The 15304-nt window shown below is 40.7% G+C and overlaps 2 protein-coding genes across 2 annotated transcripts in view; both read right to left on the bottom strand.

The window, feature by feature from the left end:
* The window catches only part of grin3bb (glutamate receptor, ionotropic, N-methyl-D-aspartate 3Bb), a 28645-nt gene extending 27960 nt beyond the window's left edge, over positions 1–685 (bottom strand). The window contains exon 1 of the mRNA XM_037975951.1: positions 189–685. Coding sequence (XP_037831879.1) covers positions 189–656 — 468 coding nt within the window. The 5' untranslated portion in view covers positions 657–685. The remainder of the gene's footprint in view (positions 1–188) is intronic.
* Positions 686–3701: 3016 nt separating this feature from the next.
* Positions 3702–15304, bottom strand: part of wdr18 (WD repeat domain 18) — a 16979-nt gene continuing 5376 nt past the window's right edge. The window contains exons 4-10 of the mRNA XM_037978744.1: positions 14310–14451; positions 13378–13521; positions 11887–11951; positions 11688–11812; positions 4911–5074; positions 4059–4127; positions 3702–3880 (exon numbers count right to left, since the gene is read on the bottom strand). Of these exons, the coding sequence (XP_037834672.1) occupies positions 3752–3880; positions 4059–4127; positions 4911–5074; positions 11688–11812; positions 11887–11951; positions 13378–13521; positions 14310–14451 (838 nt within the window). The 3' untranslated portion in view covers positions 3702–3751. The remainder of the gene's footprint in view (positions 3881–4058; positions 4128–4910; positions 5075–11687; positions 11813–11886; positions 11952–13377; positions 13522–14309; positions 14452–15304) is intronic.

Raw genomic sequence — 15304 nt, 5'->3', positions numbered from 1 at the left:
AACCAGCTGCATTTTACCGTCAACACAAGCAAACAAACAAACGGAAGCCGTGCGCGCAGCTGCGCGCGCTCTTTCGACATGAACCGGGTCAAGGTCAAACCGAATCCAACAGAACTTGTCGGACTCACAGCAGGACGTAACCCGTGCACGCACGCGCGCGCTCTCCTAAAGTCAACCGAGGTTGGTACCTGCGCGCGCAGCGGCTCTCCGTGCTCGATGACGCTGATGAAGGGAATCCCCAAGACCGAGGACACCAGGTCCACCTGTAGCAGTTCGGCCCGGTTCTGCGGGAAGGCGAGCACGGCGGACACTCCCTGATCCAACACGCGCTCACACACGCACCGGAGCAGCGACTCCGGGTCCGCGGCGGGAACCTGCCGGGACACGAGCTCCAGACTTAGGTTGTAGGGCAGAAAGTTGATCCGCTCCGGGTCCGGGTCCGGGTCCCGGCTTAATGCGGCCGCCGCGCGGCTCAGCGCCGCCTGGACCTGAACGCGCGCCCCCCGCTGCGCCGGCAGGAGCGCACCGACCCGGACCGCGTGCCCGGTCCGAGCGAGGAGGTGGCAGGGCTCCGGGTGAAGGAGGCAGGGGGAGACCAGGAGAAGGACTAGGGTCCGGACCGTCCGGAAGCAGGAGCACAAAAACCTGACGGACATCCTGCCGAACTGTCTGCATCCTCTGCTGCTCCTCCGGGTTCTCCTGCTGCTGAGGAGGGAGGAGGAGGGAGAAGGAGGGGGAGGGGGAGAGAGGAGGGAGGAGACAGAGGGGGAGGAAAACAGGTGTCCAGGAGCAACAAGGAGATCAGGGGAAGGAAAAAGTTTAGAATATAAGCTCATGATTACAGTTTTATCTGTTGCTTTTTGTGATGAATAAACAAAACAAAAAAAACCCTGTTTTTTTATATATCTCCAGAGTTCTGAAATCTGCAGAGACCTGAGGCTATCCACAAGTCAGTTTAAATAAAGTTCAGTGAGTCTGAAAGGACAGTGTCCACCTGCAGCCCAGAGGTTTATCTTTAATCCTTTTTTAATATTTCTGATGTGTTTTTGATCCGTTTTATTTATAGTTTGACATCTGTCCCTCAGATCAGCTGACAGTCCTTTGTTGTTGTTGGTTAGTTTTTCCTGGAGATTCTGAAGAATCATCGTCTCCACAGATGCATGGATCATACCAGGAGAGACAGCCGTCCACCTGCATCTGAAGGAGAGACAGACGTCCACCTGCATCTAAAGGAGAGACAGCCGTCCACCTGCATCTAAAGGAGAGACAGACGTCCACCTGCATCTGAAGGAGAGACAGACGTCCACCTGCATCTGAAGGAGAGACAGACATCTACCTGCATCTGAAAGATCAGGGGACAGTCAAGAGACATTTGAAACTGAATTGAATTAAAATCTTTCAGATCTTGTGTCAGATCTCTCACCTGAACCCCCATTCTGTGCGTGTTCTGTTGGATGTTCTGTTAGATGTTCTATAGGTGTTCTGTATGTGTTCTAATATATGTTCTCTACTCTGTTTAATGTTCTTTTCCTGTTCTATATGTGTCTTTTGGATGTTTTATATGTGTTCTGTTAGATGATCTTTAGGTGTTCTGTTGGATGTTCTGTATGTCTTCTGTTATATGTTCTATACATGTCTTTTGGATGTTCTAAATGTGTTCTGTTGGATGTTCTTTTCCTGTTCTGTTGGATTTTCTTTTTCTGTTCTATTGGATGTTCTTTTCCTGTTCTGTTAGATGTTCTTTTCCTGTTCTGTTGGATGTTCTATAGGTGTTCTGTTACATGTTCTATAGGTGTTCTTTTGGATGTTCTATAGGTGTTCTGTTGGATGTTCTTTTCCTGTTCTGTTGGACTTTCTTTTTCTGTTCTGTTGGATGTTCTTTTCCTGTTCTTTTAGATGTTCTATATGTGTTCTGTTGAATGTTCTTCTCCTGTTCTATACATGTTCTGTTGGATGTTCTGTAGGTGTTCTGTTGGATGTTCTTTTCCTGTTCTGTTGGATTTTCTTTTTCTGTTCTATTGGATGTTCTTTTCCTGTTTTGTTGGATGTTCTATAGGTGTTCTGTTGGATGTTCTATAGGTGTTCTGTTACATGTTCTATAGGTGTTCTGTTGGATGTTCTTTTCCTGTTCTGTTAGATGTTCTATATGTGTTCATTTAGATGTTTTTTTCCCGTTCTGTTGGATTTTCTTTTTCTGTTCTGTTGGATGTTCTTTTCCTGTTTTGTTGGATGTTCTATATGTGTCTGTTATATGTTCTTTAGGTGTTCTGTTGAATGTTCTTCTCCTGTTCTATACATGTTCTTTTGGATGTTCTATAGTTGTTCTTTTGGATGTTCAATAGGTGTTCTGTTAGATGTTCTATAGGTGTTCTGTTAGATGTTCTTTTCTCGTTCTGTTGGATGTTCTATAGGTGTTCTGTTGGATGTTCTATATGTGTTATTTTGGATGTTCTATAGGTGTTCTGTTAGATGTTCTTTTCCTGTTCTGTTGGATGTTCTATAGGTGTTCTGTTAGATGTTCTTTTCCTGTTCTGTTGGATGTTCTATAGGTGTTCTGTTGGATGTTCTTTTCCTGTTCTGTTAGATGTTTTATATGTGTTCATTTAGATGTTCTTTAGGTGTTCTGTTGGATGTTCTGTATGTCTTCTGTTATATGTTTTATAGGTGTTCTGTTGGATGTTCTTTTCCTGTTCTGTTGGATTTTCTTTTTCTGTTCTATTGGATGTTCTTTTCCTGTTTTGTTGGATGTTCTATAGGTGTTCTGTTGGATGTTCTATAGGTGTTCTGTTACATGTTCTATAGGTGTTCTGTTGGATGTTCTTTTCCTGTTCTGTTAGATGTTCTATATGTGTTCATTTAGATGTTTTTTTCCCGTTCTGTTGGATTTTCTTTTTCTGTTCTGTTGGATGTTCTTTTCCTGTTTTGTTGGATGTTCTATATGTGTCTGTTATATGTTCTTTAGGTGTTCTGTTGGATGTTCTGTATGTGTTCTGTTGGATGTTACCCAGAAGCTGGAACATGATGTCAGAGTTACAGAATCGACTCTCAGCTAATGTAAATTTTAAATGAATATTTATTTATTTTTTTTTGTTAATAATGAATCTGCTGCTCAGACTGAAGTTCTGCAGCGTTCTATACGGTTCTGTTTGCATTTTTATATAAAAAGGTTCTTAGGTCTTGGATTTAAACTTAACTAACACAGGATCATATTTAACCGGTTTACCTAATCTGTAAAAATTCTGCCATGAACTGGTGACAGATTACCCAGTGATAGTTAACAGGGTTAACCAATCTGCTGTGGTAGTTAAAAGGGGTTTAACACATTTAACTGGTCATGCGTAGTTGACAATAATTTTTAAGGTAAAATTGGTTATAACTAGTGGATATTTAGTAGTGTGAGGTTTATTATCTGGTTAGTTGTGTTAGTTTAGCATAAAGAATTTAGTGTTTGTGGGGTATCAAAAAGAAGTCAGGAGAGTAAGGCAGTTAGTTATCTGTGGTTAGTTAATGGCGTTACTAGTCGTAGATCCAGATGTGAAGGTTTAGTTAAGGTTTGTTAAAGTTAAAGTTAACCTAAGAACTGCTCAGGTATTAGTTTAGAGTAGCAGAGGGTTAGTTAAGAGTCAATGGTAGTTATAAGTTTTCATGATGTTTGAATGAATCAAACTAAAACAGGAAGTTCTTCAAAAACAAGATTTTTATTTTGATACAGCTTAAAAACAAGGCTTTTATTTTGAAACATCACAAGTGTTTATGTGGGCTTGGTGAGCAGCTGAGTGGAAAACTCAAACAGATCTTTGTTGACTTTCTTCAGAGTCTGAACTTCTTCTTCCAGCTCTGCGATGCGAACCTTTGTGTTTTCACCGTCACCAAACACAGTCTGCAACACAAACAAACAAACAAACATCAGAGGGGGCGGAGTCTCAGCAGTTCAGTTGTCTGAAGTTCAAAACAAAACTTACAGTTAAAACCATCAGCTGTTTCTGTATTTACAACCTGACCTCACTTCCTGTTTCACAGCCCTAAGTAAAGTACACCTAAAGCTCCGCCCCTCTTACCTTGTCATTCACAGCGTTTATCAGCGAGTACAACCTGTCGGCTTTCTGCAGGTACGACTCCTCCTCCTCCTGCAAACAAGAAGTAAAAGCACCAAAACACTTTAAAATAAAGAAATATAAACAAAAAAACAAAAAGGCTCCAATGTCACATTTTACACCTAATTTTAACATAAAACAATTTTTAATCTTTAAAACAAATCTTATTTCATCGGCATCCAGAAGGGGCACGTGTTCTTCATCCAGGACTGCAATTCTAAATGTTTTGAAACAAAATGGCAAGAAAAAGAACGAAGTCTGGTGGCTTTGTTTAAACACTTCCATAAAGCATTCCATTGGCTCATTTCTCTGATTTAAAAAGTTATTGATTTGTTTTTAGAGTCTTTGTGCCAGCTGTGGCAGACCGCTGCAAGACACTGAGGAGGTTACTGTCGCAGTGTTTATCAGGGAAAATAGAAGCAGAAGAAGAAGCAGGTTTTGTGAAAACAACTTTTTGTTTTTTGGTCTGGAGTGATTCTGTCGGGAGCTGGAGCACCACATTTCACCAGAGGACCCCCGAGCTTTACGATGATGTCACACAGCCTGCGAGGAGTTTCCAGCTCTTCTGCAGCCGGCAGAGAGAAACCAGCAGTGTCACACTTTCAAGTGATCATGAAAAATGCCAAAGAGACCTTAGTAATTTTTTCGATCTTTTATTACTAATTTAAAATTTGTGCAATTTTTTTTTTAAATGCAGGATTCTGAAAACAAGCACCTTTTATGGCTTTCTTTCGATTTGTGTCAGCTTCAAAACACTTATTTTACCTTTAAAGCATCTCAGGACCGAAGAGGGCGTGGCTTCACCTGAAGACTCACCTGTGTGTGAAGCGCAGGGCGGAGACAGACCGCCCCTGAATCTTCATCATTCCCTTCGGAGGCTTGAAGGTGTCGGCTGAAACGTGGTAAAGGAACAGCAGGTCGGCTGTCTGGCAGGAACATGTTAGCTGAAACTGGCAAGATGACGGCATTTGTCACGGGACCTAAAAACACACAGACAGGAAGTGGTGTCAGAAACAAGATGTTGTGTAACAAGACTACAGTTCTACTCAATGAGTTTCTGTCATACCTTAACTGTGTTTTGTTGTGCTAGCTCTGTTAGCATTCAGTGTTTGTAAATCATGTAGAGACTACGCCCACTGAGTTACAGACCCCGTCCACTGGACACACACAGACCCCATCCACTGGATACACATAGAACCCGTCCACTGGATACACAAACCCCGTCCACTGGATACACAGACTCCGTCCACTGGACACACAAACCCCGTCCACTGGATACACATACACCCCGCCCACTGGATACACATACACCCCATCTACTGGATACATAGACCCCGTCCACTGGATACACATACACCCCGTCCACTGGATACACATACACCCCGTCCACTGGATACACATACACCCTGTCCACTGGATACACATAGACTCCATGCACTGGATACAGAGACTCCATTCACTGAAACACAGACCCCGTGCAGTAACCAATCGGTCCAAAGCTTTGATGGGTTATTTCGTTTTTGCTCAGTGAATGTACTGTAGTTAAGCTGCTTTGTCCCACTTTAGGTGGAAGCTTAGGTTTTAATGAGTGAAGCAGACCTGAAGTTCTCTGTCTGTTCGATCTGGAAAGCACTTAAAACTAAAGTCAGATGAAGGACAAATGGTAGAGACGAGACAAAAATGAAACCATGTTTTTCCTGAACAGTATTTGCTGTTCAAACAGGCTGAAGCTTTCTATTTAAGGACACTAGGCAAAAAAAGAGACTTTAGCTAAAACAGGAAGAACAGATTACAGAAAACCTGTGCTGGATTTGCTTCAGCTTTAATTTGTTGTAGAACAAATAACAAATGTTGGCAGCCTGTTGGAAATCTTTGACCAAAAGTAGAAAAACCGACACACCGTCTGCTGTTACAGTTAGCAATGCTAGCCGTGCTAATAAAATATGCTTAAGACCGATAAAATGTCGGCACAGTGATCGTCCTGTCTTTGGTTTTTTACCCTCGGCCTGCATGCAGCTCAGTGACTCGTCTCTGTTATGTTGCCTCTTCTTCTAATGATGTTTCATTAATGACTGTTCTCAGCAGGAAGGAGGAGAAACGAGTCAATTGAAAAAAGCTTTCTTTGTTTTCTCCAATATTATTTTGGACAAAGCTACATTTTAAATGAAGATTTCAAGAACAAAATGATTTGTGCATCAGAACATCAGAACATTCTGTTTTTTAACTTTAATGTTCTCTTTACAGATAAAATCTAATGTTTCATTAACTGTGTTGAGCTGCAGTGAAATATTTCCGACACCCAGCACATTAATTCATCTTTAATAATGGACACTTGTAGAGATTTTAGGCTATTTTTTAGGGGTGCTCAAGAACTCCAAAGTTTAGATAAAAGAAACTAACATGAATTTTGCGATGTAGAATTATTCCCAAACCTTAAAGACCAATAACATGCATGTTAGGTTAAACTGATAACCAGACTGTCCCTAGATGTGGGTGACTGGAGTTTTACCACACTTGTTTTTTATTCATTTAAATGATCAATTCTTCTCTGCCTTTCCAGCTGCACTGCCTCATATCAACAATATTTGTTGAACGGTTGAAGGGAGAGTCGAGAAGTTAAAGCATGAGAGCATTACTAGGCTTAGGGTTAGGTTAGTTGGACAAACACTAGCTTGCAGTGGGAAAACAATTCCAACAGTCTAAAGCTGTATATAAATCAGTTTGTGCCTCATTAGACATTACTGTTTAGTTTAAGTATCAACTATTTAAATAGTAAAATTTGAATAGTTATAGAACATCCAACAGAACATCTGTCTTCAGTGATTCAGCTGCAGATGGTCAGTGTTCGTTGGGAAAGTTCACACCCGGCAATAAAATACGTCACTCAAATCAAGAATCTGGACAGATTGTGTTCAGACTTTTGTACTTTCAATATTACAGATGATAACCCTAATCCTATAGATTGTATGCATTTAGAAAACAAGGTAAACTATCAAAAAACATTTTGTAGTTATTTAATAAAAGTTTTCATAATATTAGGGAATTTACATGTTTTTCTCATGGATCTGCAGGTCTCTGTTACTTTAGTTCCCCTGCAGTCTAAAAATATGCATTTTAGGTGAACTGGTGATTCTAATTTGCTGTTAGGTTTGAATTTCTGGTTAGTTGGTTGTATCTGTGTGGCCCTATGATAAATTAACGACCTCTCCGGGATGTAACCCACATCTCACCTTCAGAGCCCCACAAACCTGAAGAAGATTAAGAGAGTTCAGAAAATGAATGTAAGCAACATAAAGATGTGGTCTGAGGTTTCTGTCCAACCATCATCAGGCATGAAAGTCATTTGATTTTTGGAGCTTTTGATGGTACTGGTATGCTTTATATAACATTCAAGCTTTCATGTCATCAAAAATTTTTATAACTTAAAAGCCTAGATAGCTCTGAACTTTTTAAATTTTAATGAAAAATAACAGAAGTGATAGTTTTTGGCAGCTTCAGTGAGACCTCCGTGTGGATGTAGGTTCCTTAGATACATTAGACCAACCATCATGAACCCAGAGGTCAAAGTTAGGACAGTTGTCAAATGAAGCTTTTTTCAGTTGAGGCATCTGCATAAAATAAGGACAGAAGTTAAAACCCCTTAGCTGGATAACTGTAGACCACTTCACATTGGGGTCAATGGTTCCTCTGATGCTCATCTTCAGATGGTACAAAATGCTGCCTTACATCTAATTTGTTTTTAAAGCCTGCCATGTTTTTGCCCCATTCTACCAACTACACCCCTACACACCCACCAGTTCTCTCAGGTCACATGATCTGCTGTTGCCTGAACCTCAGCTAAAGGTTCTGTCTGTTGCAGCTCCTAAATTATGAAACAAAATTACTTTGCACATTAGGCAGGCCTCTTCCATGTCTCTCCTTAAAATCCATCTTTTTCTTGACCTTTGAACCATATGAGATATTAATGTTTTAGTTTCATTTAAGGAATTCTACGTTTTAATTTTGGGGCTGCAAGTAAAACTGAATTGTTCCACTACAATATGATCCTGCTGGATATAGAAACATTACATGAGAAAGATGTTGGCAGACTGTGGATTCTTACCAACATGTTACATTTGCTGTATTTACCTATAATTGGTCTACAGTGCTGCTATATGTATTTGAAGATTACTCTATAGTAGCTCACTACAGAATTCCACATGTCCAAAGAGGACAAATAACTATTCATCTTCAAACACCAGAGTTAGACATGGAGTTCCTCAGGGTTCAGTGTTTGGACCAATACTCTTTACTTTATTTATGCTTTCATTAGGTAAATTTATTTGACAGCATGGGATAAATTGATGATACTCATTTTTATTTATCTATAAAACCAGATTAATCCAATCAGTTCCTTAGATTACAAACATGTCTTAAAGACATAAAAACCTGGAGGACTCTTAATCTTCTGCTTTAAACTCAGACAGACAGGTTCTGGGTTTTGGACCTGAGCATCTTAGGAACAAACTCTGCAGCCTTTCTCTTCCTCTGGATGGCATTAATTTGTTCTCCAGTTCTAAAGTAAAGAACCTCGGTGTTATTTAGGATCAGGATGTCTTTTAACCCCACATTAAAACTGTTACCAGGACTGCTTTACTCCACCTGAACAACATCACTGAAATTAGAAACATCTCGTCTGAAAATGATGCAGGAAAACTGCTCCATGCATTTATCATATCTAGGCTGGACTGTTGGAACTCTTTATTATCTGGGAGTCCAAAAACTCTTTAAAAGTCTTCAGTTGATCCAAACTGCTGCTGCCAGATTTCTAATCAGAGATCAGATTTCTCCAGTTTCAGCTTCCTGTCAGATTCAGAGGAGAATTTAAGATCTTCCTCCTAACATCCAAAGCTCTCAGCAACCAAACTCCATCTGATATTAAAGATCTTATTCTTCCATATTTTGCTAACAGAGCTGTTTGCTCTCAGACTGCAGGTTTCCTTGTGGTTCCTAGAGGTTCTAACAGGAGAACAGGAGGCGGAGCTTCCAGTTCTCAGGCTCCTCCCTGAGGCTGACACCCTGTCTGCTTTAAGACTTTACTTACTGATAAATCCTATAGTTAGGGTTGGCTTGGGTTTCCTGAGCTCTCCCTTAGTTCTGCTGCTATAGGCTTAGACTGCTGGAGGACACACATCTTTGGTTAGTCTCTAGGAGGAGTCTGGAAAAAACCTTATTGACTGCCATGAAAAGCCAACAAATTCTTTATCCATCAAATAATGAGTTCATTATTTGTCAATCAGTTACTAAAAAGTTCAATATTTACCAGTTATCAAGAGTTTGTCATCATACCTTTTTAGATATATTTCTGTACCTTCATTTTTTTACTGTTTATGGTAGTTATGCCATATAATCAGCGCAGGGTTCGTTTGTCCACATTAGCATTTACCTACTGAGAAGCTTGTGAGTGTTTCAGATTTTCTTTATTTTTATTTTCTATTATTCCAAAAGGTTACTAATGAGTTTGTTATCTACTAATTACTAATATTGATCTCTGGCTTCAGGGCTGGCATTATAACGCTAGTCTAATTGTGGTACAGGTTCAGCAGGAAACTCTCTGCAGCAGTTTCATCTTCATGTCAGATTTCACTTTGTTAAATCAAATCAAGGCATCACATTTAAAGACAGAATAAAACTAGTCATTCATGAAATGGGCATGAACACACTGTGACTACAAAGCTTCCAGTTATTTTAGCTAAACAGTGTTTGCTCTTATACAATTTATGCATACTTTCAAATCCATTCAATTCATTTTTTTATATCGCACCAATTCAAACCAGAAGTCACCTCAAGGCATTGTACAAAAAAAGTCCAAATCCTAAATGCTATTCCAATTCAGATCCAGATCCATATTTAGATGATGCTTCTGTGAAGTCTCAGATTCAGACACACTTTATGATTAACTGAATCTGTTTGCTTCCTGTGGAAATTAAATTTAAAAAAGAGATAAAAATAAAATCATTGATCTACAAAAGAACTGGTTTGTTATTTCAAAACAACAGAAAAAAATCTGAGCTGAGTGAAGAAGCCGAATCTGCTCAGCTGAGACAAATCGGTTGGAAGTGCTGCCGTCACGGAGGATGAAGAGGATGAAGCTTTCAGCCAGCCTCATTGTGAGCTGCACCAGAATCTGCAGGAAGACGGCGTGAAACGTGATGGAGGCAAAGACGATAACAAGTCCGTCTGTCCGGTCAAAAAGGGGATTATCGTCTCCTCACGTCAGTGTTTGAAGTGAGGGAGGGATTTGGTTAATTACAAAGTGTCAGTCACAATCACAACGGGGCGGTTCTTCATCGTGTTCCTGTCAACAGCCGCCACCAGCTCTCATCATGGTGGAGACAGGAAACGCAACGCCCATTAATTAACAACAAGATGAGACAGGAAACGCAACGGGCATTAATTAACTGGCAAAAGCAGCGAGCAAATTCACCTGCAGAGATGTGACGGATTTAAAACATCTGCACATACAGACAGAAATAAACATCTGTACTGCATCCGTCAGTATGGTGCATGCCTCAGTACTAGAATCTCTCAGAGAGCCCACAGCGTGATCCAGATCATAATCTGGATCAGAACCAGAATTTAATCTGTTGTTTTTTGAGACAACCCCTACATTTCCTGAAGATTTCATTAGAATCTTTACTTCAGTTTTTACCTAATCTTTGCTGACAGACAGACAAACCAACGGACACAACCAGAACCAGAACCTCCTTGGTGAAGGAAACAAAAGGCTCACATCTAGGAGCAGAGACAAGTTTCTAACAAAGGGGTTACCTGTGAGCTTGACCTTTGACCCTGTCACCTTGAACTCAACAGTGATCCCCCTTGACCCCTGAGGTCAAGGGGGATCACTGTTGAAACACACTCCTAGCTTCTCAGCTAACTGAGTCCAAGTGTGGGAAAGTGACAATTGATATAAGAAATAAAATACACAAATGGCCTGCCATAAACAATTTCAGGGTGCAAATTATGGCTCATTTTGCTTTCCTTTTCCATCGAGGCAGTTAGCAAAATGCAGGTAAATAAAATAGGAAGGGTGATCATCTATGACTTTCAACTACAGAATAGAAATCCAGTTGTTTGTGTTTTGAACCTTTTTTTTTTGGATTTACCATGTCCTGGATGACTGAGAATCTACACCAGCATTTATGACTAATGTGATCTTTTTCTGATTCCCTGTATGCGAGTCTATAAGTCTGTCCCGTCACAGTCCAGACATACATATACTGTACCACAACGCCAAGGTGGAAAGACATCAGCAATAACCTCAGAGAAGCAGCTGTTGCTGCCCATTAATCTGGAAAAAGGTCAAAGGTGATTTCCCAAGTATTTGGACTTCATCATTCCGCAGAGAGAAAGATTATTCTTAAGTGGAAAACATTTAAGACAGCCGCCAATCTTCCCAGGAGTGGCAGCAGATTCACCCTGAAGGTCAGACCGTGCAGTGTTCAGAGAAAAGAGTTTCATCTCAGGCTCTACAGGCCTCAGTTAGCAGGGTAAAGGTCAAAGGTCATGACAGAAGAATTAGAAAAAGACTGAAGTATGGGTTGGGCTTACCTTTGTGTGCAAGGCAGCGAACGCTTTGTCTGCTCTGAATGTCCCAGAGACGAACCGTCTCATCATGTGACCCAGAGAGGAGGAGAGTCCCGTCCATGGACACAGAGAGACACGTGACCAAGTTCCTGAGGACAGTCCATACCACAGATCAGAACCCTTCCAGAACCAGGATCAGGGCCATGCACTGTGTCAGTCTCACCTGTGCCCTTTGAACACCTGTGTTCCTTCACTCGCAGACTGGAAGGATTTTTCCTGACTGAGAATCTAAAGATAAAAATACAGATTTTGAATGATCAATCTTTATTGACACCAACATTGCCAACAATCAAAACCAACAGGTTGGATCTGGTCAGGCTTCAACGTATGCTATTTCAATCCGTATTTAATATTCAAACTGAGTTTAAATTTATTCTGTTGGCTCTTTAACTTCATAAAAAACTGTAACCAGCTGAGAATCAGAGACACATTTAACTTCATAGTTACTTCATAGAATTAGGTATGAAATGGAAAAAAACTGATGTCAAATGAATCTACAGCCCCATTAAAAGCTTTGTGAAATAATAAATTAAAACTTTAGAGAAAAATCAGTCTTCATCATTTGTCTCTTTAAATATCAGCTCCCTGCTGCCTCCTGCAGGAGTTAATTAACCTCAGATTGATTCATTAGATTAACCAGCAGGTTTCATTTCGGTGATAAATTAACCAGTGAAATGAACCAATAGAAGATTCATCATCCGAGGACACACAATACCTTGAAGTTTTAGCCCAGGTCCCCCTTGTAAATGAGATCTTGATCTCAATGGGGTTTTAAATCTGGTTAAATAAAAGAAAATAAATTAAATTAAATTAAATAGACCTGACTGACTCTAGTAAAAACCCTGAAACCAGATGATGGGTCAGAGAGAGTAGGCTGAAATATTCTGAAATCAGATTAAAGTTCACATTGGAACAAATTCATCTGAAACTAGACTACGATTCAAGATGGTATAGACTCATTTGAAACCAGATTACAGCTCAGATTCAGACAAATTCATCTGAAACAAAATTACAGTTCATGTTAGGATATAATATTCTGAAACCAGATTATGGTTAAAATTGAGATAAAATGGAGTTTAAAAAAAAAAAGTATTTAAAAAAAGGACTCATTAAGGACTCTGGGATCTTATAAACACAGAGAAATTTGTACATTCTTTCAACAGCAACCCCTAAACACGATGACAGACACAGGAAGTGTAAACTGTGACAGGAAGTGTAAACCATGCCGAAGGACACAGGAAGTGTAAATTGTGACAGGAAGTGTGAACCATGCCGAAAGACACAGGAAGTGTAAATTGTGACAGGAAGTGTAAAGCATGCCGAAGGACACAGGAAGTGTGAACCATGCCGAAGGACACAGGAAGTGAACCTGTGACAGGAAGTGTGAACCATGAAGAAGGACACAGGAAGTGTAAACCATGCCGAAGGACACAGGAAGTGAACCTGTGACAGGAAGTGTGAACCATGAAGAAGGACACAGGAAGTGTAAACCATGACGAAGGACACAGGAAGTGTAAACCATGACGAAGGACACAGGAAGTGTGTCCTTCGCTGTGACAGGAAGTGTACACAGTAAATATGGATGCAGAAGCTGAAGGACATGGCACATGGACCGAGTCTGCACAGAGGATTCAGATTCAGGATTCAGACTTACCTGACTGCACAGAGACACCTGAAAGATGTTCCCATCACTTCCTCCACAGAACAGGAAGTACTCACAGGGGTCAAAGGTCACTGACATGATCTCCACATCAAAGAGGACAGACATCAGCATCTCACCAGACGATAGCTCCCACACCTGTACAGGTAGACAAAGACCCCCATCTGAAACAGTGCATGAATATAAACAGGACACCACCACTAGAGACAGAGTTTAATTGGCCAACTGAATTTTATCAGCTGATATTGGCCACTTTAAGAGAAAAAGAAATAAAATTGGCAATTGTCCATGCCTCTGCATACTTCATCAATTACCAAGTAGAAAAATTAAGATGCAGCAGCAGCTGCCAGCTCACTGTAGCACACAATTTAGTTTTTATCCAAGAATGTTTTTCTACATTTTATCTTTAAATGTACAAGTTCTTCTAACGGGTGTTAAATGTGTGTTTATTCAGGTTAAGCAATTATTGTTATTCTTTGACCAAAATGACAAAATAAAAAACATAACTGTGTCGTATATCAGCAATCAACTGCCCTGATTTCTAAAGATTGGCAATAGAAAAACTTTTAATTACTGCTTCCAGCTGCTGTTCCAGAAATGATCCTTTAACTTTATTTTACCATGACTGATGATTTCAGAGGTTTTAGAGAATTTAAACACTGATCTGAAAACAGGACATGGTCTGAATTAGACCAGGCTTGTTAACCTAATCAGTGACTGTAGAAGAGACTCAGAGTGAAACACTGCCTTTGTAGTGATGCCGAGTTCTGATTGGCTGGTGAACTCAGGTGTTTATCAGATAGTTTCTAAGTAATAAACCCACTAGAAACAATGTTGTAACCCTGCCTCATTAAAGCCTGTGCCCTCCCAAAGGAATCCACCCCATGTTGGGAACCACTGGCACCTGTGCAGGTAAACTGTCTCACCTTGACAGTCTGGTCCAACGAAGCGGTGGCAATTCTGGCCTGAGCTCCCATCCGACCACAGTGCAGGTCTGTGATTGGAAGGGAGTGACGGGACAGGATGTGGCGAGGTTCAGGGACATGACCTAAATCCAGCTGGACTACACTGTGTGAGAGGTGAGAAACTGGTGAGTTCAGAACCAGAATCTTTTCATGTTACAAAGTAAGGTAGAAAATACCTTCAGAAATAATGACAGTATCAACGCAGCTCTTCACATAAACTCCAACATCCATCAACTTTCTTCTCTAAAGACCAACAGGATACAAAAACTCCCTTTGTCATAATCTAAGCTGATATAAAAACGAAGTAAAGATTGTGCAAATAAGAAGGGTTTGTTTGTAAAAACATAAAGATCAGACGGCTCAAAGTTTGTGTGATGTCATCAGACTGAGTTGAACATTGTGTTAAAATCTGCATCTGAACCTGTGATTGATTAAAAACTTAAAGATCTAAAACCTCAGTTCAGTCATTAAAGACCAACTTTCTGTTGAAACTCTGAACTGTAGAACTCCAAACAGGACCAGGGTTAGAGCTCCAAACAGGACCAGGGTTAGAGCTCCAACAGGACCAGGTTTAGAGCTCCAACAGGACTGGGTTTAGAACCGGAGACGTTTTTTGTAGTTTTTCGTTAATTTTGTCTACATCAAAGAATGTTTCGCAACCAAAAGACTCCTGACAGACAGACCGACTCCTGACAGACCGACTCCTGATAGACCAACTCCTGACCGACCGACTCCTTACAGACAGACTGCAGACAGGCCGACTGCAGACAGACCGACCTACTCCTGACAGACCGACTGCAGACAGACCGACTGCAGACAGACCGACTGCAGACAGGCCGACTGCAAACAGACCGACTGCAAACAGACCGACTGCAGACAGACCGACTGCAAACACACCGACTGCAGACCGACCGCCGACTGCAGACAGACCGACTGCAGACAGACCGACTGCAGAC

Source organism: Kryptolebias marmoratus, linkage group LG1, assembly GCF_001649575.2.
Source record: "Kryptolebias marmoratus isolate JLee-2015 linkage group LG1, ASM164957v2, whole genome shotgun sequence".
Classification (NCBI taxonomy): Eukaryota; Metazoa; Chordata; class Actinopteri; order Cyprinodontiformes; family Rivulidae; genus Kryptolebias; species Kryptolebias marmoratus.
Note: the sequence above shows the minus strand (reverse complement) of the source record. Positions and strands in the feature narration are given on the sequence as shown.